The sequence below is a fragment of the Chroicocephalus ridibundus genome, chromosome 8, assembly GCF_963924245.1.
Source record: "Chroicocephalus ridibundus chromosome 8, bChrRid1.1, whole genome shotgun sequence".
Taxonomy (NCBI): Eukaryota; Metazoa; Chordata; class Aves; order Charadriiformes; family Laridae; genus Chroicocephalus; species Chroicocephalus ridibundus.
The window spans coordinates 18,839,531-18,862,350 of NC_086291.1; the positions used below are offsets into that span (position 1 = coordinate 18,839,531).

The 22,820-nt window shown below is 40.7% G+C and overlaps 1 protein-coding gene across 2 annotated transcripts in view; it reads right to left on the reverse strand.

Annotated features, from left to right (window-relative positions):
* Positions 1–258: 258 nt before the first annotated feature.
* Positions 259–22,820, reverse strand: part of TGFBR3 (transforming growth factor beta receptor 3) — a 125,881-nt gene continuing 103,319 nt past the window's right edge. For both annotated transcript variants that reach the window (XM_063343949.1, XM_063343948.1), the window contains exons 11-17: positions 20,919–21,050; positions 20,499–20,666; positions 17,475–17,774; positions 16,512–16,632; positions 12,396–12,437; positions 10,200–10,307; positions 259–4,120 (exon numbers count right to left, since the gene is read on the reverse strand). In XM_063343949.1, coding sequence (XP_063200019.1) covers positions 4,002–4,120; positions 10,200–10,307; positions 12,396–12,437; positions 16,512–16,632; positions 17,475–17,774; positions 20,499–20,666; positions 20,919–21,050 — 990 coding nt within the window. In that variant the 3' untranslated portion in view covers positions 259–4,001. The remainder of the gene's footprint in view (positions 4,121–10,199; positions 10,308–12,395; positions 12,438–16,511; positions 16,633–17,474; positions 17,775–20,498; positions 20,667–20,918; positions 21,051–22,820) is intronic.

A 22,820-nucleotide genomic window follows, 5' to 3' on the forward strand; every position in this document is an offset into this window, starting at 1 on the left:
ATTAGAGTGAAGAACAGCAGCACTGAACTAAATAGATCTACTGGTTTCTGCAAGATGCCACAGTACCGAAAAACCAACCCAAGCCAATGGATAAAAGCACACAGAAAAGGAGAAAATCAAGTTGGCCACACAAAGTCAAGTCCTGCCTTAACACACGATTCCCACTGAAGCTTACAGATGGGGACACGGCAGTAAGACAGAACTTGATCTACTGCCGTTGGCTCTGTACAACTACAAATAAATGAATCACGGCATCAGTTATTAATAAATTGATATATACTTTATTATGCACAAGAGACTACGATGACATGACACTGTGGTTATAAAAACTGTACAACTATGCATTTCCACAAGTCTCTGAAATACTGAATGCAATATGAAATACAAATGGGGTGTTCAGACTGGCCACAGGTATTAGCATGTAAATTTCTTCCATTCTTTGATATATAAAAAAAAATTCTGGCATTTGGATCTTAAAGAAATGTACTTATTTATTTGAAGGTGAGAATATTGTGTTTGGAACTGGTAGGAATATGGCAGCGAAGATCCGATAACACTATGAACATCCCCATGAATGACAAACAACAACAGGGTACAACAGTCACCTCACGTGAAGGGCTGCCAGCACAACCAACAGTACAGTCTCCTTGTGAAGCATGAGGTAGATATACGTAACAGAAAGAATGGTACATATAGGAGAGAAATGGTTAGAAAAGGGCAGGGGGAAGGTTACAATCATCAACATCTACAGACATTTTGCAAAATCCGTTTCCATGTGGAAAATGCTACAAAAATAGCCTAACACAGAAAGATCTGACTTCTTGAAACATGAATATAGTAATGTCCAAAGCCAAATGCTGTAAAAGGTTACAGTTAGTGATTAGACAACGCAGGACACAACGAACAGTCTACTTTGGAGTTTAAGTACGTTACTAATAGCTTTTACAGACAGAAGGTGTCCCTTTTAAGCCCAATCCTCCCATTCTTTGATAAGAAGTTCCTTCGCAGTCGATTCCATCACGCTGAAATTTACCACTGAGTCCGTCCCTCCCGAAGCCCTGCTTTAAAGCCCTCCGTTGGGACAGGAGCGTCTCGCTGGCCTTCCACACCCTGCGGGCATCTGCCACGTGAAGTCCAGCGTGGTGAGACCAGGTTTGACAGAGGTGGGAGCCAGTGGCTTCGCAGTTACGCGTTGAGGAGCTTGCCACACCACGCACAGAAACTTGCAGTAAAGACAAATGGCTGCTATAAAAGTAGAGCTTATAGGCGTATCAGTACTCTGAACTGCAGGCAGCTTAACGGCCACTGGAAAGTACTATAAATTTTTGTAATAACGCTATTAACTGGCAATGCCCGGGTTTAGTTCTCTCTCTCTCTCTCTCTGTTGAAGCAGAAATGGCTGCTCCATTTGCTAAGTAATTTTGGTAACCTCCAACAGAGAATTCATTCAGATTGATTAAAATTTCTGAATTAAATAGCTGAGTCCACCAAGTTCAGTTAATTTAAACTGTATTTCAAATACAAGCCAACAAATCGAATCTTTGATCTTTATATATTTTTGGTTTATCCAACAGTAAATATAAATCTGTAAATTATTTTAAAATTAGAGTAAATTTTTGATAAAAAACATTGATAATGCAGCATGTTTCTCTCAAAAATATACAATTATCTATTTTACATAAAAGTTTTCAACCTGTCCACCCCAACAACCAAATCTAATACTTCCTATGAGAAACTACTTAATAAAAAATTTGAGGAAGGAAAGGGTTAAAACCGGGAAAAGAATTTACAAAATATGTCAATTTCACAGTAATTGAAATTAAACATTTCATATAGAGTAACTTACATTTATCTAAAACATTTAAATATATCTTTATACAGAAATTTAATGTAGTAAAATATAGCTATGATTGAACTTAAAGACTCTAGTCTTCTTTGAAGACATCTTTAAAGACTTTACACATAGAATATGCTTATACAATACATTCTGCTGAAGGTTAGGCAAAGCGCTTTCTTTTCAACCACACAGGTAGCACATTCATCCTCCCGACACCTCGTAACAGAGCCAATCCTGCATACCCTTACGCATGGGGATAACTACGCTTACGTGACAATCCTGTCAACGTTATCAGGGCTACTCATTGGCCTGATAACAGAAAACACTTTTCACAGGTGTAACTCTATACACCGACTATCTCCACGGACTCTGAGAATAGCCATAACGTGTAGAGTTGAGCATGTGCTTGTACTAGCAAGGATGAGGCGTGCAGTTACTCACACGCATAGATGTTTGCAGGATTAGTAACAGATTGAATTTAAAGTGAGTAATATTCCACCTGATCCTGGGCACTTAAATCTATTGCATATCTTGCACTTTGACCATCCTGGCATCAGCAAGGCACAAGTGTAGAATCAGCACAAGAAATCTGCAGCTCAGACTTCAGAGCAGACTATCACTCTAGTGTAATGAATTCCCTTCTCCTCTTGCAGAACATAGGAAACCTTCACTAAAATTAATGAAAGTTACTCATCTCATTTTTAGAGGAAAACAATGTTGATTTTTCCTCAAAGGAGAAGGATCAGTAGAACACATTACAATTACAAAGTGGCAACATAACAGTCAAACAATTACACATCAAAAGTGTCTTTTTTCTTTTCATTTGGCATTGATTTGAAGGTCAAGATATGGCAATAACACTAAAAAAATACTGTGAAAATTAGTACCTTTCTACCATTTCCATATTCTGACACTTCTTTGGGACTATCAAACTGCAGTGTCCATGGAACAGTTTGACACAAACAACTCTGCAACTGTCTTAAGCAAAGAGCTTCATTTTGACAGGCAGTATTCTGCACAAACAATAGGCTCTACTGTACATTCTTTGTGCCCTCAAAACCATCTCTTATTTCAAAGGGAATTTGGCCTAGCTGAAAGATTAGAACCAAACCACCTTTTTTATCTCCTTGAGCTACCTATTGTAAACTGAAGAGACAGTTGTTTGCTATTTTTTTATATATATACATATATATGTAAAAATGCATTATTTATTTTTTGTATGGAAGGAACACTGATCTAATTTCCCAATTGTTAAAGTGGCAAGTTAGGCTCTGTATACTTCAGTATACGTCTATTTGCATAAAGGCATTGCCATTAAAAGGTACACACATATCTATGTTAGTGCACAAGAACATTATTTGTCTTAAGGTTTGTGTGTGCCTTTATTTGGTATAGTAGATTTTAAAAAAATCTCTTATTAAGAGCTTTGGCCCAGAGAACAAGAAAGGGAATGTTAGAGTGTGCTCTTCTCCAATTAGCAAATCAATGCATATTAAAACAAAAATACCTGGAATAAACCTGAAGCTGCAAACACAGCAGGAAAGCAAATGAGATGCTGTAGCTATAAGCTTAACAACAACAAAAAAAGTTTACTCAAAAGTGGCTAAACATAGCTGAAGTAATAAAATGTTATTAACCAAAGGGATCTGACCTTGAGGCTTTCTTGCTTAGACAAACAGAAATCCTTTGACCTAAGATCATCTTTGCTCTGCTTATCTTGTTGAATTCCCTTAATGAATACCTTGTGTCAATGAGAAGGTTTAGGGAAAGAAAAAAGTCGTATAGACAAAGCAGCATTTTTCCAAACTGGCATAGATTTCACATTGAGGGCCCACGGACCCCTAGAACAGGTTGCAGTACTGTAAAATTAGTAGCTTTGTCACATGTAGCAAAACATGCTATAGAAGATCCAACAGGCTGTGTTTACCCATGCATTGTGTGCACATATACACACTCACACACACAGTGGCTTCCCCAAAAGAAAATCAGTCTTTTTTTAGTTTTGTTTTTTCCTGTAGAAAAATCTCTCCTCATTTTTTTTTTTTTTTTTTTTTACAAAAGCAACCAAACCAGTCCTTCTAACTTTCAAAAGCTGGTGTCCACACACAGTCCTTTGAACCTCTCTGCACTGCCATGCTGCTCCCCAGGCGCGCTCCCCCCGCGGTTAGGTGGCACTGCTGCTGGAACAGGGGGTGCTCTGCGTGCTGCCAATGCTGTGCGCTGCACTGCTGTTCTCCGAGGCTGGTGGGGATGTAGGGACCTGCTGCCTTCCCGCTGTTTCCCCTGGGGGAAAGGGGAGAGAAAAAGGGGGGTTGGGAGAAGGGAAATTGAAAGTGTTAGTTGTCATAGAAAAAAAAATTAATCATCCATTCCTTCCCAATCTTCCTCTTCTGCTGGTTTGTATTTCCATGCAATGAATATCTTGGGTGACAGACCTCAAACAGAGTACTGTTGAAAATGTGACTGCACTTTGGCACCTTGGCATTGCTATGCACATGGGGAAAATAACACTGCTGTTTTCTTAAGCGTTTTAAAAGCAGCTGATGGAAACTGCCAAGACAGACACTGTCCATCTGTTGTCAGCTGTCACTCAAATGGGTCCCCATTAGATGACTCGGACCACTTTACAGCTTTGCTGTTTCATGGAAAAAGGCCAATGAAATGTAGGCTTTCGTTTTAATGCCAGTTTATAGAGCAGCATATTTACTAAAAGCAGAGCTGAAGACAATGTTCCTCAGTCAGCTGGATACCACATATCCTGAGATATGGCCAGTTTTCTTTGTGTAGAAAAACAACAGGCTACCTTGCAAGCTTTACTTGATTTACTCCAAATATAACATGCAGGAAGCTCCCCTATAGCTACCACAGTATGTACAGCACTGTACCTATGTATGTACAGCACCTGTAGTGGGAACAAGTCTCACCGTTTCTTGTTAATTGTTTACTGATGATAAATTAAAAGCCCTTTGTTTTTTGGATTGCCAAATCAAGCACTAGGAGTTAAAGCCAGATTTATGGCTCCTCATAGAATTTAGATTTGCCTGCTCTCCTCACACGCCTTCCACACCTGTGGCTGGGATGCTATGGAAAAAATCCGGCTCTCAACTAGCACGGAAGTAAAAATCGCACCGTTATGTGAATGCCCAAAAGATCATAATGAGGCCATGTAGGAAACCGTAACTGATGCATTTTTTAAGTTACTGTGCTCCAATCTGCAACCTTAGTAATATTAAAAAATAGCCTCTTCAAAACAGATGGCAAGACTAAGTTTATATATCGTGCACTGTAGCTGTCCCCTCCCTTGAGCACATCTCTCAGGATGTGAACCCGTGGTCTCAGGACAGAGACACGGACAGAGTGCCGCTGCTTGAGCAGCAGACCAACGGTGGCAGCCAGCACCGGCACGGCTGCTTTCCCAGCAAAGCAGCAAGACGGAAATGTTTTGCCGGATCATGGGCAGGAACAACTGGGAAAAATCAAAGGCTGGTAACATCTCCTGCCTCATGAGTTTATAGCAATGCAGATCTCCTGCTTCACATTGCCCTAGGTTATCCGAAACCTGACACCACGAACCAGGTCTGCAGAGTCCAATTTTTCTTCCCTGCTCAGGATTTGGTAGCACTCCTGCTCCCCAGTGATTGCTTCGGTGACAGGTTGAAAGCCAGAGGCACAGCCTGCATCCAGAGGGTTACAGAGCTGGGACGAGCCAGCTTCCTCCCACAGGAGCTGCTCTGGCACATCCCCATGCCCCGTGTGCTGCTGCCCAGCTGCCAGAGCCCCGAGCTCCTCCGGAATGCGGCCGGAGAGGAAGTGTGCCTTTAACACTTTCTGTCTCGGGCCAGAAAATGTCCTTCTGCAGGCTGCTCAGTATTCAGAGGTCGCTGCAAACAAGGGAGGTCTGAGGATTTCTCACAGCAGAGGCTGCAAGTGCTCTTTGTAATAGAAACCAGCGGGTTTGCTGCTAGCTCACGCCGCAGCTCTAAGTGCACATAAGGCCCCACAACGCACAGATCTTGCCTTACACCCCACTGCTTTAGGAATGGGGAGGAACGAAAGGATGGGACAGGACAGAAAAACAACAAACTAAACCACTAAACCACATCGCCCAGGAGGCCAATGAAACGTTTAAAAAGAGGGTCAGGATCTCACTCTTGAATTCAGCACTAAGTCCAGCATTTACTCTTGTGAGCAGATTTTGACTCTCTTTTTCCCAGCGTAAGAAATCACTGTGCAACTCATCTACTGCGCAACTCATCCACGAGCGGCAGATTTCTGCTCACACGCAGCAGGTCAGAATCTACCCCCAGCCATCTGCAAACAAAATGTGCTTCAGCTCTAACTTGCACTGGAAACAGCTTTGCAGCCCATCAGAATAAACTGTATAAAAATCAATGTCTGTGTCATGGTGCTGTAAAAGCTTTCATAAGCCTTGTTTGGATGTTTTCCCCTCCCGACTTGCTCCCTTCTCCTCCAGTTGTTTGTGTACAAGTCTTCCTTCCTTTTCTACTACAGGAGATATTTATAAAGGCAGTGATAAGCAAACTCCCTTTCATTAAAGCAAAACACAGGAACACAAACATCAGCAAACAGCAAGCCGGTGGCGCCCGGCCCGCGACAGGGCCCGGAGAAGCCACGGTGGCCACCCCGCTCCCCTGGCCGGGCCCCCGGCCGCCCTCCTTCCAGCTCGGCTGTCACCCGTCTCACAAACCACATGACTGCACACAGCTCTGCGTCAGCCTCAGCACGGCAATACAATCTGTACGCGTTTAACCATAAATTCACTTATAAGCTAAACACATGCTGTTTTTATTTTATGGTGAAGTGGCAGGCGCAGTGCCGGAGTCCCCTTGCAAGCCCAACAGCTTGCTCCACTCCTCCCGGCTCCTCTGGAAAGCATCTTCGGAGGCACCTTCCCTTCGGTTTGGGATGGGACCCCCCTTCCCCCTGCTGTAATTCAGTTGCCTCTGCAGCACCTCATTTCTAGAGCACGACCAGCAGCTCTGATACACCACAATCTCCTGTGGGACTATAACAAAGTCTCTATGTCCTGAACGAAAAAAAATCCAAATCACAGTGACATTATGAACACAGACTAGCAGCTACATTTGGACTGGCTGATTTTTCCTACGTTTTATTTCCTCAACACCTAGCTAATCTGTAGCAAATTATTTTTAAGAATATTCATGAAAAGGATGTAGAGAAATGTAAATTATCACTGAAGAGGCATTCCCCATCTGTCTCTCTCATGTAAACAGCTTCATGCATCTCATGTTACCGAACCAGAACTGCTCGAATTGGACATGTCTCATCTATTGACAGTAAACAAGCTTTTACCCATCTGAATGCAACAGCATGCTCTTTATTATTCACACTTAGGAAAGCTGCCAGTTGTACTCCCTGTCCAGGAAGTCTGAATGTTTGCTTTTCTATCTCCATTTGCCAAATATAATTGGTTGCTATGTCAGTTTATTTTAAATCAGATCCCATAAAAAAGGGAGAAGTGGGGGAGGAGGGACGCTTTTAACTTCTCAGATTTTGGAACATTTTATCCTGTTAACTTCCAACACTGCCTGGAGAAGAAGGAAAGCACGCTTTCTAAGTGAATGAAGCAACTGATATTCTCTGTAACACAGCGTTCATTTTACTTGGTTTAGCAGCCTCATTAACTAATGAGACTAGTGCATGTCCCTTCCTAAACACAGTCAATTATCCCTATTAAGGCAGATGTTTCACTGGCAGATATTTACATCGTTAAATTTTGAAGGGTTTCTGCATCCGTCTACACCACAAGATTTTTGCTTCTTCATGAGCCTCCCAGGTAAATTGGGCAAATTGTGGCAAATCCCTGCTACCTTCCCTTTGTTATTGGGTCCTCTCTGGGCAGAACCAACACCGCTATGGAAAGCTTTCAGCCACCTTTCACGTCCTTTAACCAACTGGAGAAAGGATCAAAAGTACGGAGTCCTTTGCAGAAAAGTCAGCTAAAACTGCTCCTCCATTGCCATAATCCTAGCTTCCCCCTTCCTCTCTTCCTCTACTGCCTGTGTATCTTAGGACATCTGTACTCCATGCTGAACTGTTGCAGACAATCTAGAGCATTTTAAAGCACATTCTTCACCAGCAGTAGCTTTTGTCCGTGCTCGGAATATCACCAAAACACAGTTTTAGAATGAACTCATATTTTCCAACCTTTGGTCTAAATCATGTGTTAGAAACCCAGGGCTACTTGCAACAAATGGTGCGATTTCAGAACACAATTCAGCAGTGCATGAATTCTCTAATGGCAAAAGACAGTCACTCTGTAGATGAAATTTAGATTATCTTTTTTTCCCCCCTCCTTTTTTTAAATAAAAGTCTGCAGCCAGCTCTAAAATGTTTCCACTGCAGCTGGATTATCTTGTCTGCCACAGCAGTCATCTTCTAAGAGACTGTCCCTGCCAGAGCCTTCACTGCACTGTGCCGCAAACTGTGCTTTGTAGATACAAGGCGTTATGCACAGAAAAGTCATGTGCACAGGAACACAGGTTCACTTTCACAATCCTTTGAAAATCTGAACCAGATTACTTCACAGATATTGTTTTTCATTTCTGTGATTCTCTGATCTGATGAGATACAATGTCCCCTTCGTTTTCTTCTCCTTTTTTACTTCTTGTCTGGCCTTTTCTTCCAGTTATTTTCATCTCTCAACTACAGAGCCAGAGCAGCTGCCCCCTCCACTACTTGTACACGGTCACTATGACTGATGCACTTTGTTAATATAATTCTTTTAATGGGATTGGTCCAAGTCCTATTGTTGCTGAAGGATTTATCATGTTGGCTTCCCAGTGTTCCTTGACTGCTGACACACAACATGCATCTCTAGATGGTTCTGTGTATGAACAGAGATTGAACATCCACAAATGCAGGACCAACGATATTAATTTATCAATTGTTTCAATTTTTTGTGAATAAAGGCTACCTATTTGGAAATTATCTTCTCAACTTACACATTTACTCATTGAAATTGCACTTACTTTTCTTTCACAATGTTTCAGTAGTATATGCAGCAGAATTATACTATTTATACATATTAGCACAACCTTTAAATTTTCCACATTTGCCTCAATTCCAAACAAGCTTCATATACAGCTGATGCATTGAGAAGTATTAAACTGCTTACACAAAGTTGTACTGCCAACTGGAAAAAAACCCACAGTTTTTTTTTCCAAATTAGCATAAGCTCCTGGGTCATATTTACAGAAGCTCTGACCTGACAGGGCCGGATTCCCACTCCTAAACAGCTTCCATGAGGTTTTAGACACTGAAAGAACCCTGCAGCGGGTTACGGGAGAATCCCAGTGCTCCAGAGCCGCACAGGTTTGGAGTAATTGACCTCACATTCTCCCCACCTCCCAGAGATCCTAGCAGGGTCTGGCGAGGTCAAAAGTGGAAGTAGCTGGAGTCCAGAAACGCTGTAGCGATCCTGAGATACTCCGTAATCCATAGCAGACAAGGTCAGAGGCTGAAAATCAAGGCCTGATCAGTGTCCAGTCTTTGTACCACCTTGCAGATTATGTGCAACAAAAAGCTCCCAAAACTCCCTCCTCTTCCAATACAGTATTATATTTCTGCTAAGTTAGTTTAGTATGGAAAAAAATTCTGAGGAAATACTAAAAACCTATCTATGCATAAAGGTTGCACCAATTTAAGCACATTCCTGGTAATTTGGTTGGACGCTATTGAGATTACACACGGGTTCTTCCAATTTAATGTAACAGTTGAAGAACGGAGGAATAAATAATTAGGGCAAAAATTCTATGCAATCAAGGCCCAAGAAACATTTCCAAGTCTAGTTATATTCCGAGTATGTCTATGTAAATACAGCATTCTCTTAGCTATTTGGACCACTCCTTGTGCTGATCACATCACATTCCCAGTCACATCAGCCTAATTTAGTAACTGCAAAAAATTCTGAAAAAAAGGAGTATGGGAAGCAAAAGGGATCCATTAACTGAAATATTAACTAAATTTGAAATACAGAGATGCTACTAATGATAATGCACAAGCCAGGAATAGTCAGTTTTACTCGTGTCCCAGGTGAGTTTTCAAGATTCACGTTTAAAATTATTTTAGTAAATTTTAAATCATGTTCATAACACGTAACACCTCCCTTTAGGGAAGGGTGGGTATCAATCTGCTGATACGCACCAACAGGCTCAAGGGTGGAGTTGCTGGAAAACACCCTAATAAGAACAGAGAGCAGGAAAGAAAGTCCTGGATAGCCATTGCCGGCCCCCCTCCCCTTTCCTCCCACCTTGCAAGAGTTCACCACGTTTCCTGCAGCATGATCTGCACTGAGGTCTGTAAGAGCCCTCATACTTACCCGTGTGAGAGTAGATAAACCAGAGTGCTCCTGTTAGCAGGGCTCCAATCACAAACGCCGCAAAGGCAATGCCCACCACAGTCAGCGTGTCCAGACCGTAGAACACAGCTACAAGTTAAACACACATAACAAGGACTTTTTATTTTCAGTAGCAAATACTGTTTTGCAAAAATTCACCCTTACACTTTCATGGAAGAGTTTTTTTTAAAAATTCATAGTTAATTAACCACCATTTTAAGGAACGGACTAGCAGATTTGCATCAAGGAAATAAAAGTGATGCTTTCAGAGACTGGCTTCAGTCCAACCAACTGTTCCACATCACAAAGCAAAACCCCAGCTCAGCACACCCAAATCTGGAAAACGCTGCAAAAATTAAGCACTTTCGGTTGGCTGTTAATAACTCGCTTGCAATTAAATATCCATTTATTTTAAAAATGTGTTTTAAAAAGGCTGAGATTTTTGGCAAAAAGTGCTTTTCATTTAAATACCCTAACATCCAAGCAAACTTTCCCCTACATCTCCTGCAAGTTCAGTCTGAAATCTAGGTGGAGAACGGAACTGCTGTAAAGAGGGAAGAAATGCCAGCAAAAAGTCAGCGAAAACATAAATAGAAACAATTGTTTTTCACATTTGGCAATGCTTTCAATAACTGAAATTAATTCCAGAACACAAAAATAGAACCACACACACACACACACGCAAATCACTTTTGAGGGGAGAGGCCCTTTTGCAGGAACCACAGCATCTGGTTCCATATGTGTTGCCCCCCAGTGTTAAACCATGCAAACAGAGAAACTTTCAGCTTTTGTGATTTTTGGTGATTAGAAATACTTCAGAAAATAATAATCAGTCCTTTTGGACTGACTATAAAATAATAAGCAATCATTTCGGGAAGCTGTTTCTTACAAAATTGATTTCTAGTTTCAGTATTTTTAATGTCTCCCAGTGCACAAAATGGCTTAGGCCAGTGAATAACATTTTACTGACTAAGCTGGCCAGGAAGTGAACTGACTGGACCTTCTCAGTAGCATCCTTCAGTGGATTTTCAGTTCTCAGAATGCAACCAACACCCTCACTTTACACGTTCCTGCAACCAGCAGATGTCCCTATGGACATCCCCCAGCCCAACAGCTCCTGAGATCCTCAGGGCCATTCCCCTTTTGACAAATGTCTTCTCCAGTAGCCCCTGTTGGCAAGGGTCTTCAGGACCCATTTCGGGGTGCCAGCGATCAAGTTTGTATATGCAACACCTGACAGACAGTGGCTTAGAAGGTTTTTCTCTTCTTTCTTCTACGAGACTATTTCTGATTCCTTTGGTCGCCTCTGGTCATTTTAAATGCAAACAGAAAAGACTCTCCTAAACTCAACTATTTTTTCCACAAGGCACCAGGCAATGTCCTCTCCTCTTAGGAGGAAACTCAGGGGAAAGGAGAAAGTCATATGGAAGCTGAAGTGGCAGAAGGATAACTTCTTATTCCCCTTGCTATTCTGAGCAAATTTAGTCCCAAAGACATAGGGACAGGAGCAGAGGAAAAAATGCTTCTTTGCACTTCCTCTTCTAATCTTCCCTTTTCTCCATTCATACTTGGTTTTGGCTACAAATCTTCTTCATCTTCCTGTTTATTATTGTCTTCTAGTGCCGCTTCTGTCTTTTTCTTCCCTTCGTGGGTCAGTAAGTGACCCTGGTTAATTCACTACACCAAGACAACAGAAAAAACAAAAGAAGTTACTCCGTCTCAAGTCAGTGATCTCATCTACTGCACGACCTGTAAGTGCTGGTGCCAGATGGCTGGATGTGGCCAGCTGCAGTGCAGGGTAGGAGCAAGGCATGGAGTAGGACACAGCAGCTCCCTAAGATGGCATTGCTGCTGAGACCCTGGTACGGAGAAGCAGTGGCCTCAGCCAAGGAGGGGGAAATAATACAAACACACACCTCCCCCCGCAACTGAACTTGCTAAGGCTGAGACTCTCAATGGTGTTTTCCCAAATTTGATTTTCACATGTGCAAAAGGTCACAGCCCTTCTCTCTAAATGCTGATGGGAATCTCTCAATAAGCAATACAGCCAGAATTCTGTTCTGTCCCAGAATTTCACACACACACACAGAAAACTTGAGGATAATTTTCTTCATTGATCTAATAATTTCTAGACAAACATTTTAAGGCTTAACAGAGATTGGTTCAAGAGTTACTTACGTGGCTGTCTCACATTTGGCTTTGGAAGGGAAGGATCTAAATCTAAAAAAAATAAAACCAAAACCACAAAACATTAATCAGGCAGAGTTCCACACACAGCCTACAAACTATGCAAGCAAACTTGAGGATCTGACCTGACAGAAAGATGTTAATTGTAATTCTTACAACCCAGGAACTTCAGGAAAACCATTCCAAATTCAGTAATCTTGCTCAGCTCAGAAAAATTCTATTCATATATTAATCATTCCTCGGAGGAACATACCTGCAGTATAGCTCATGCAATGTACATTTTGCTGGCAAGTGCACTGCAACCTTTCCCACCCAAGATGCCACCAGGTCTGACCTGTGGTGATTCTGGTTATCCCTATGTGGTGCTCTCCAAGAGCACAGATTGCAAAGGCTGGTTTAAGGTTATTACATTCATCTGACTACTCGTTAATCACAAACATGAGATACCAGCGTGCTAAATCACAAAAAAAAAACCCCAAACCCAAAAAACCCACCAAGCACTGACCATCACCTCTAAAGATAAGTCAGTGTTGTGGCATGATACACCCTGCTTTGTCCAAATTGCATGAATATGTGTTGATTCAAACATTTTCCTAAGTCCTCCTTGGTATTCTGTCTTGGAAGTTGTGTGGTTTTTTTGTTTTGTTTTTTTAATTATATATAGGAAATAAAAGATCACAGCTATTCTATCAAAGCTATTATTCTTGGCAAGTATATCAAATATCATCATCATTATCAGCATGTAACAGAAAGACACAAGTAAACACATGTTAAAAACCAAAGAATTTTCCCTTCTTTTGCTTCACTGGCTTCTCTTATCTTTCTCCAAAAATGTCACCTCAAGCAGAAGAGCCAGAGATTCTGGCTTCAGAGCTGAGGACCTGTTTGGTTAGCTGCAGTTTGCTTCTGGATTGCCCAGTAACCTGGGGATCTCATTTCAATTCTGGCCTATCTGAGTATGTTCAGTGCAACAGCTATAAAAGGATTTGACAAGACGGTGCCCCAATACTTGTTTTTGCACCTTTAGCAACTGAAAAACAAAGTTTAATTGCTATGTAAACAGTGACTCAAAAACATGGAAAATAAATATCTTTATTTAAAGTATTCTTAAATCAAGACTACAGCCTCTAACTTCTTAAAACCCAAATGGCAGAACTAAACTGCCAGCAATATCCTACAAGATCATTAGGCTCTGAGACACACGTGCCTACAATATCCAAAAAAGCATTTTCTTCTTAAAAATGCATTATTGTCACTTGTTCTAACACATCAGTATCTCTTCCAGGTCACTCTTGGCAGGATGGCAGGAAACAGGTGGAACAGTAGTAGGAAACAGGTGAGAGCAGAGAGAGGTGGGGGGGTGTGTGCATGCACAAAGAAGCTGGAAAGTCGTCAGGCGCACTTAACAGCAAAAGCATAACTGAATGCAAGATTTGTGAGGAGGGCTGGACTGAAACCAAGGAGAACTGAACAGTTCAAACATGGGTAAGGGCACTATCAGATTGTCCAAACACTCCACTAGCATATCCCAATTGCCAATAAAATGCCTTCTGAGCTGAGAGGAGAATGAATTTTCCATGCTTATTCTGTCATTGGCTTCTCTACAGAGAATATCAAGTCTGCTAATTAATGATAGGCTGTGTAGTCCATTATCAATTCTCCCCACTCCTCCAGTTCTTACATGTATTTTAATGTGGTTTGCTCAAAGCAACACAGAAGCAGTGCGAATCCTTGAGGTCCAGGAAAAGCATCTAATTTAAAAACATCAGCAGCCAGCCTTTAGAAATTATCATGATAGCAGCACTTGTTAGCTGCTCACTTGACCTCCATTCTATGACCTTATTTCCTTTTGCTGTAGAAGTAATAATATAAAGTTTCCACACTTAGCAAAAATCTAAGCAATGAGACAGAAGAAAAAGTATTTTCTAGCATTTAAATGGCCATCCATATGCCTTTCACTGAAGTGGGGGAGAGCACGTGTGTGAAATGCAGGAATGCAAAGGTAAAGACTGTGGCTTGAAGTTAGGTTTCAGACATTTCCACTGGCATCTACTGCAATAATGTAAGCAACTGAGCTTGTAAATAACTAATAAAATTAGGAGGGGAGGAAGAGTTATTCTCATTTAGATACACAGTTGTGATTTCTGTTACAGTCAATGACAGTCATAAGCTTACGCCTGAAGAAAAAAAAGTGACACTTTTGCAATGACCAGTGTGTTCTGACTTTTGAAGTGTCAAGGGCGTGACTTCTACGTTTAGCTTGGGGAGCAGATCCAATGGCAGTAACTCACGCAATATGCTTTACAACAATGAAAGCTGGCCTGCTCACATGAAAGAAAATGAAGAACGCCACCTCTGAGATGCAAATTCTCCTTTTCAGTAATGCAATATAATTTCTCCTCGTATCTTAGGTTCACGTATTGGCCAACAATGGCATCTGGCTTTTAAAAAGGGGTTGCTAGATTCCTTGCAGAACAACTGCATACCAACAAAGCTACGTTGTTCATGCGCCACTTTGTATTATGCCTGAAAGCTGTGATACGCTGGGGAGATTTCCACCAAACATCCCACAATTAGACTAAATCACTCACAATGCAACAAAGTACTCTATCACACTGTTGTCTTGTAACTAATCTTTATAAATTTAGCTCATCTTTGCACACTAAGACCTTGTGCCTCTGACAAAGACAACATTCTGAGTGAAGCCCAAGATGGGAGCTGCGCACAATGCTCCACACATCGGAAGGGCAAGAGAGCTCAGAGTACGAGTCTGTCTATTGAAAACTGAACTTCAGTTCCAGGATTTACTCATTCACAATAGAATAACCACTGAAAAAAAAAAGTAAAATAAGAGCTTTGCAAAAAGAAAAAGCCCAGAATTATGTCCAAAGCACAGCTTTAAATGTACCACTTTGACACATCAAATACTTGCCTTTAGATCGTAGTGGATTTGATCTGTATTAATAAATTTGAAAAAAAACCCCAACCATGAGCTGACTTGCATAATTCAACAGAAACAGTTGTTGCTTATGTCCCCTAGAAATGCTGTATTGTACTTTAAATTGTTTGAAGACTAAAAAGCACCCACTGTACAAGAAAGGTTAATGGACTTCTGATCCCCATCCTTTTGACGCTCCCTCAAAAGCATTCCAAAGGTCAAACAGCCTTTGGACACAACTGGAAGATTTTGATGTGCACGTGAAGCCACCAAAGCTTCTGATTAAACTCCCGTGCTAATACGAAAAGAAAAAATAGTGCACATATATATTTTCTTCTATGAGTGCATCAAAACATGACTGATGCTGTTGTCAGAGGGATTCACTGAGAACTTTGAAATTAAGTGAAACTGTGAAAACAGTTCTTACTTCCCATCACTCACGGGGCATGTTCTTCAGCTAGAGTACAGTCTCATCATGCCGTTCGGCATTATCTCGTAACGCTCTTCAGTCTTTCTAACTCCTTCAACCAGTTACTAGCCACACTCATGGCTTTTTTCCATAAAGATTACATAATCAAACAAGCCCCACCAGCGCGGAGCTAAAATACGTTTGTGCAGCTCATCTTTTGCTCTTAATAGTTTTACAGCCTAATGAGCATCTCTCCGGTGGCCACCCCATTTCTTTACAAACTTATCAGGCTTTAGCGTCTTCAAGACTTTGTAATTCCATTGTTGTTATTCCTAAATATACATCTACAGGCAATTCCTAAATATATATCTACAAGAAATTCCTAAATATATATATACAAGCACAAGAAAGAAATGATACAGCAGAGAGCAGAGCACTGCCTTTGATCTCTGGGCAACAAGAAGTTGCTGGAAGAGCTACTGCTATATTCATACTTCTGAAACCCATATTGTTGTGTAGTACAGTATTCCTGGCAAAACCACATGTCCAGAGACGAATAAAGACAGTTAAAAAATGGCAATGAACTGCCGTGATGATTGCTGCCAGGGAAATGTTTAAACAAATAATACCTTACAAACACAGTATCGCCACAAGATTATACAACGCCACAAGCTTGGAGTACTCCCTGATTTCAAGCAGTTTTATGTTACACAATATAATATATATGGCTTTATTAAACAGTTCAAGCTCATTTTCATACCTTCTGTTTTTCCTTCATGTGTTATTACCACAAGGGGCTTGGTGAAGGTTTTCTTGTTGTGCATCATGGCCAAGATCATATCCACATTGAGAGAGGTGCAAGCTTCATCAGGAGGGATGCACTGCAGTGGAAAAAACAGTGTGTGAGGCCAGAGTCACTTGTCTGCCAGGACAGCTGTGCCAGCTGTACAGTTGCCTCATTATCAGTTTTTGGTAAATATTTTGGTAAATATTGTCTACTGAAAAAAGAGAAGAAAACCTCCAAACAACCCCTGTGTAATGTACTGGCAAAGGTAATTCTTAGCTGTGCTTCAGGACACAACATTTGCCTTCATTAAGGATCCCCTAACCTTTACGAGGTGTTACTATTGAAATTCAGTAATAGTAACTATTTGATCTTAGGATAAATGTTTTCTAAAAATCTGACAGCCAAAACTGTGGCCACCAACACATATGCTGATCAACAATAACAAATCATCTTTAAAAAACCCCACATTTTAAGGGGGATGTGCATAAACCCCAAAGTAAAAATAAATTCCAAATTCTTAGAACACATTCTTTAAAAACTAATTTACAGCCATTTCCATTAGTTATAAAGCAAAATCTGGTAATTCTCTGTTGTAACAATCAGTTATCTGATATTACGCATGTCTTTGGAAACGAAAGCTGATGTTGTTTGTGGTTTGGATATTGATAGCAAAGATAAATCTGAACCACTTGCGTAATAAAAAGCAATTTCTATTTATGCCACGTAACCACCTAATGAAATGTAAACAGTAACTGTAACATTATGCAGTCAAAATGCATAGCATCATAACTCTTATCTATTAAAATCTTGAGCCTAGAAATATCGTGTTCATCACATCAATTCCATAGAAAACAGTTTATTCACTTCAAAGTTCAGATGAAAAAAATATCTTATTTTCACCTAAATCAGAAGTTTAGACTTTAATAAATTACTGACCTTTGGCAGTCCTTGAGTATCTTTGTCTTTATTTGTACACAAAGTCAACTCGCAGTGAAGAAATAGCAGTGAGATGTTGAACATTGGTTTAAACACAAAGCTAAACCTTTTTTTGTCCTTCTGTGCATGTGGTATTGGAAAGTTCACCTTCTCAATGCTGTAGAATTTAACAGATTCATCTTTAGGACAAATGTTTTCTATAATGGTGTAGTCAGACATTCTATCTGGATTTGAAAACGGGGAAACAAAGCATGTTTGAATGGCAAAGCCCAAGGATCTGTCAGCTTTAGTCACGGACACCTGCAGTAAAAAGAGAGAGATGGTAAGATCTCCGAAATGACATTTTTAGTTCACATTTCATTAACATTATCAACAGTTTTTTAAGCAGTTTTCCAGTGCCACTTCCAATCTGAACTATTTTGAAGGCTAAATGTTACGGGTAGACTGTCAAAGTGAGAGACAGAAAATCTTTGGTTTCAAGACCAGCAGCTGTTTAATAGCAAAACCGTGCATAAATACAGCAATCCCTTATCTTTCCGAAAGCAGCGGAAAAACCCAGTCCAGATCAGACACGTAGTTAATGACTGCGAATGCCACCTCAGATGGCACTGCTTTCCTTAGACACACAGACTATAATAAAGCTGTATGGAAGTCAATTATTAATTCCACCTCATTGTATCTCTTTGAAACTTTAATGAAAAAGGAAAAAAAATGCAACAGACACAACAGAGAAACACCCCCAGCCAGGAGAGGAATGCAGAGGCAGAAAAGAGGTCATGGTCTGACGTGTGGGTGGCATTCCTGAACTGGGGGGGTGGGGGAGGCTCCTAAAAAGCCCTAATTTCTTGTGAAATGATCCATTTAGTTTACTGTAAGTCTGAAATTCATATTCTTTTATGAAAAATAACGAAGACTGCAAACTTCCCGGGCCCTGATGTTGTTCAGCTGGACTGGAATGCAGACAACAAATGCTACAGAATAATTAGGGAAAAAAATGTAAATGGAATTTGTAACAAATGAAGCATGTTGCTCTTAATAAACAACAGAAGTGATGTGCCTAACCATTAACACTGCCTGATGAAAACAGTTCCACAAGAAATAATTTCGTTCTTAGATGAAATGTGCCTTAAATGTGTATTTAATCCTTACGTGCTGCATGTATATTTAAGGAAGACCCTGCCAAATTTTCCTGTGCTCTATACAGAAATTTTTGGATGCTGTAAGTTGTGCAGTGAATAAAGGCACTTCTCATTTTTTCTCTCCCTTATGTGAGCAGCAATCAAATTAGAGATGAAGGGATGTGCCGTAGCATCTAAGCAAGAACGACCATCTTCTAAAAAGAACAGAAATAAGGATGGATGAATGAAAGTCAAGCCACAGATACTGACAGATAAACAAGCTGATGGTGTAAACTAGTTAGAAAAGAGATTATGGCACGGAGGACAGGCATACTACAGTATCATGAAACACCATCAGGAAAATAAAAGGATGAATGATATCTCAAGGAAAGAAGAGAACTAAGAGGAAAAGGAGACCAAAATATGATAAGAAAATGACAGTAGAGAAACAAAGGAAAAAAGCCAAAAGATTCAAACACAAAAAACATTTTTAGCAGAGAAGGAAAAGGGAGGTATCGAGTTCTTACAGATTATGACCTAAGCAACTTATGGACCAAAAAACCAAAATACACTTATTAATAACAAAAGCAAAACAGAAACAAAAATGAAAAAAATTTGAAAAAAATCTGTGTCAGCTAAAAAGGGAGTCACAGAAGTTCAAAACAGATACAGATTTTCCACTGTGCAAGCAGGAGAAACAGAAAAAAAAAGGCTTCTGCCAGGACAGGTGATGAAGAAATCAGAACATCTGTCTGAATAAACAGTTCCAGCTCCAGAACCAGACAAATTCAAAGAGCTCACAGCCGGGGGATTCATCCCAGATTGCTGAAGGAAGCAGACAGTTTTATCCAAATGAAAAAAATAACGTGTCCTTTATAAATGTATTCTTAACTGAGGGTGACATGCTTTCTTTTTGCTTCAATTGTCTCAAGTACTTTTCACCGGGTAGAGAATGAGGAAGAGACACAGCACACTGAAACAATGAAGAAAACTGCACCAATCTCAAATGGGCCACTACACTTACCATGTGCGGCATGGGCTCAACGAAGAGGAACTAATTTGGGCCGGAGAAACATGGAACAGCACTGCTTCAGTCAATATATTCATTTTCCTGGTCTTACAAGCCCCTAGCTCACCACTCGTGATTCGCTCATCTATAAACTAGTGATACTACTTCATTGCCAATGTTGTATTTATTAATCCATACCTTTATTTAAAAAACGCAAAAATCTGGTCACGTGACTACCTTTAGAAACACTGACTGAATTGGTTTGAAATTCCCCAGATTTCACAAGCAACTTCGCAACACCTGGAAATATTACCAGGTCCAAAATGCATCTGAAGACAAGGGTACCTGGCTGTCGTCTTTGCTGGACTTATTTATCTAAAGTTGTTGGATCTTGTGTGATAGCATTCAAAAGGAATGTAACTGGTCTAAGTGCATCACAGAGAGATCAGAATCTATATTAACTGTGTAACCCGAGAACACTAGCATATGGAAAACAGACACTTGTAATAATTTTTTGCATATCTGCATCTTTCAGATGAGGTTCAGCCACATTACTCAATAAAATAGGCCCTGAAGTCTTCATCAGGAAATGCCAGTTCAGAGCAAGAGCTCAGAGACCACCTTTAAGTTCTGCAGAGAAAAGCAGATTTGGCAAGAACGACCAATTTACCTTGTAGTTAAATTCATCTATTTTGCAGGAATCCTTTCGTTTTGACCCAAAACATTGTCCTGATTCTTACCCCATGGTTTCTGTTCTCTGCAGCCACCAAAGCACCTACCTGTCTGGCTAAAGCAACTGCACAATGAGACCTTTCAACTGACAAGAACAGATCTGGCTCTGCTGCACGGCCTTGCAAAATATTTCCGTTAGTTTGAAAGCTTTTTTCAGTTTGTTACCTCTACATATATTGGCCCATTCTCAGCAACAGAGAAGAGTCCCTGGGAGGGAGCGAGGAACAGGTCTGTTTTGTACAGCTCCATGTTGAAGGTCACATTGGTGATGTGTGGCTCAGGAGGCCAGAACATGCCTCTGTCATCCTCTGGCTGGTGCAGCGTGCAATTAAACTGAAATGAAAAAAACCCAAACAATACAAATACATTCTGAGTTGGGAGTGGCGGCTGGTTAAGGACGAATTTGGAGTGCCCACCCACATCCCATCAACTTAGTGCAAATCCTCCACAGGGCCACAAGAAATAGAAGTGAGAGAAATGTGTTAAAAGACAAATTAATTGCTATAGAATTAGTGTAATTTATGAAAAGTTCCTATTACAATAGGCATTTCTCTATTGTCAGGTGCAAACCCAAGAGTAACATACCGCTATTTCAGGCCAGCTCGAGAAAGCAACTTCTCCCTCGTCAGCATCCCCTGGAAATCCATTATCACCCGATTCCATGTCATCATCATCAAAGCCGCTGCTTTCAGCTGGCGATGACAGCTGAATGACAATCTGCACAAAAGGTATCGCAAACGCATAAAATTAGGTGATAACTGAGCATTCTCTCGTCATGGTTATTATTTTCTCCTCTCTCCAGAACAATGCAAAGGCCAGAAGAAGTGCACCAGCTAAGCAGACGGTGAAAACACGTCTTAAACAGCTTTGTGCTGAGCATGTAAGACATGTAGGTTATATTTAGAGAATGCCCCTTAGTTTTTTTCCAGAATTCAGAGCCAGTAAAGACACCAGCCTGGGTGCTGGTGTCTGAATGAGAACCCTAGCATTTCCATTCTATTTGTAGTATTTCTATAACCAACACTGGAAAAAGAAACCAGTTTCTAAAGTGATTTTTTTGCAACTTGCAGTTTTCCTTAATGCGCTCACAGAAAATCACTGAAAGTATTAGGGTCATTAATGGATTTTCTCTTCTGTCATTTGCATATTTTTTTCAGAAATGTACACCCAAAACCACGATGTCCCTTTCTTCATTTTTCTGTTGTTTTGCTCTGAATTTCTACTGCTTTTTTTTTTTCCCTCCTCTGCACACTTCTCCATTTCTTCAACTGAAAATTCCTGGTTTTGGTTTCCAATATTCTACACTCTGCTTCTGTACGCCCTGCAGCTCCTCAGCTAGCTCCCTCCCTTCCAGGACTTCATCTTTGTTTTCTTGGACATAGAGCAACTGCTAAGAAGTGACATATACACTCTTTGAGACTCCACTGCATGGGGTTTATTTTTTAGGAGAAACATTGCCACATTCTGAGAGATACCATACATGATTCGGAATTTAAGTGAGTAGCCAAGACTATTAAAAGATACGATGGAGAGGAGGCAAATATCCATTTTAGTTCGAGCCATAATAGAATATAGGGACAATGACAGTATTTAGCTCCACACACGTGCAGTTCTGTAGTTTGGAGATGTTTCTATCCACAGCCTTGGTTTGGGACTGTTTCTAAAGTTAGGTGCTACAGACTTGCCAGTATAGAACGGTTTTACCCAGGCAAGGTCAGATCAGATTGCTTTAGCTGTGTTTGGGTTGGACCACAGGCTTTCCATCATTTGCCAGGGTTACTTCTCTGTACTGGAAAGCTCCAGCAAGAGAAACGTGTCATTACCTTCCAACCCAGATTAGCTGCACTGTACTCAAGCTCATAAGCTGAGCCAGTCTGGAAACAGTCGCTTAGAACCTAAGTGGGCTCCTTAGCATCATCACTCATATACAAATACTTGGAGTCCCTTCATCACATATATCAACTGATAGCAAATATGAATCCAAATTATAAGAGAGAAGCATGAACAGATAATGTCTTTTCCTCACATTTTGAAAGCCTTTTTCACACACAATTTTGGAAAAAAGAAAGTTCACTTAAAATAATTCAGCATATGAATTAAATGGTATTGCTTTGTGCAATCACAAACCTTCATTCCTATTCCTCCTTACAGCTACGTAGCACTGCTTATGTACCAGTACATCAAAGCTGCATAGCGAAAGCTGGTACAACTTCTCCGAGATTGGTACAGATGGTCCCCAAAGTGCAGCCATGCAGTTTTATAAAAGTATTTAACTCCAACTCCTCCTTTTTCCTTTGGGATACTATCTCTCCACAGAAGCACACTGAATGTGCAGCCTTCATACCTACTTGAATACAGGGCCTGTAGCTGCAACGAGGTTTGAGCTAGACAGGAAAAGATCGGGATGCCCCCTTTTTGCTAAGACTAAAGCTAACTACAATGGCTTCCTTGTACCCCTATGATGTGCAGCGCAAAGGCTCCTCTTTG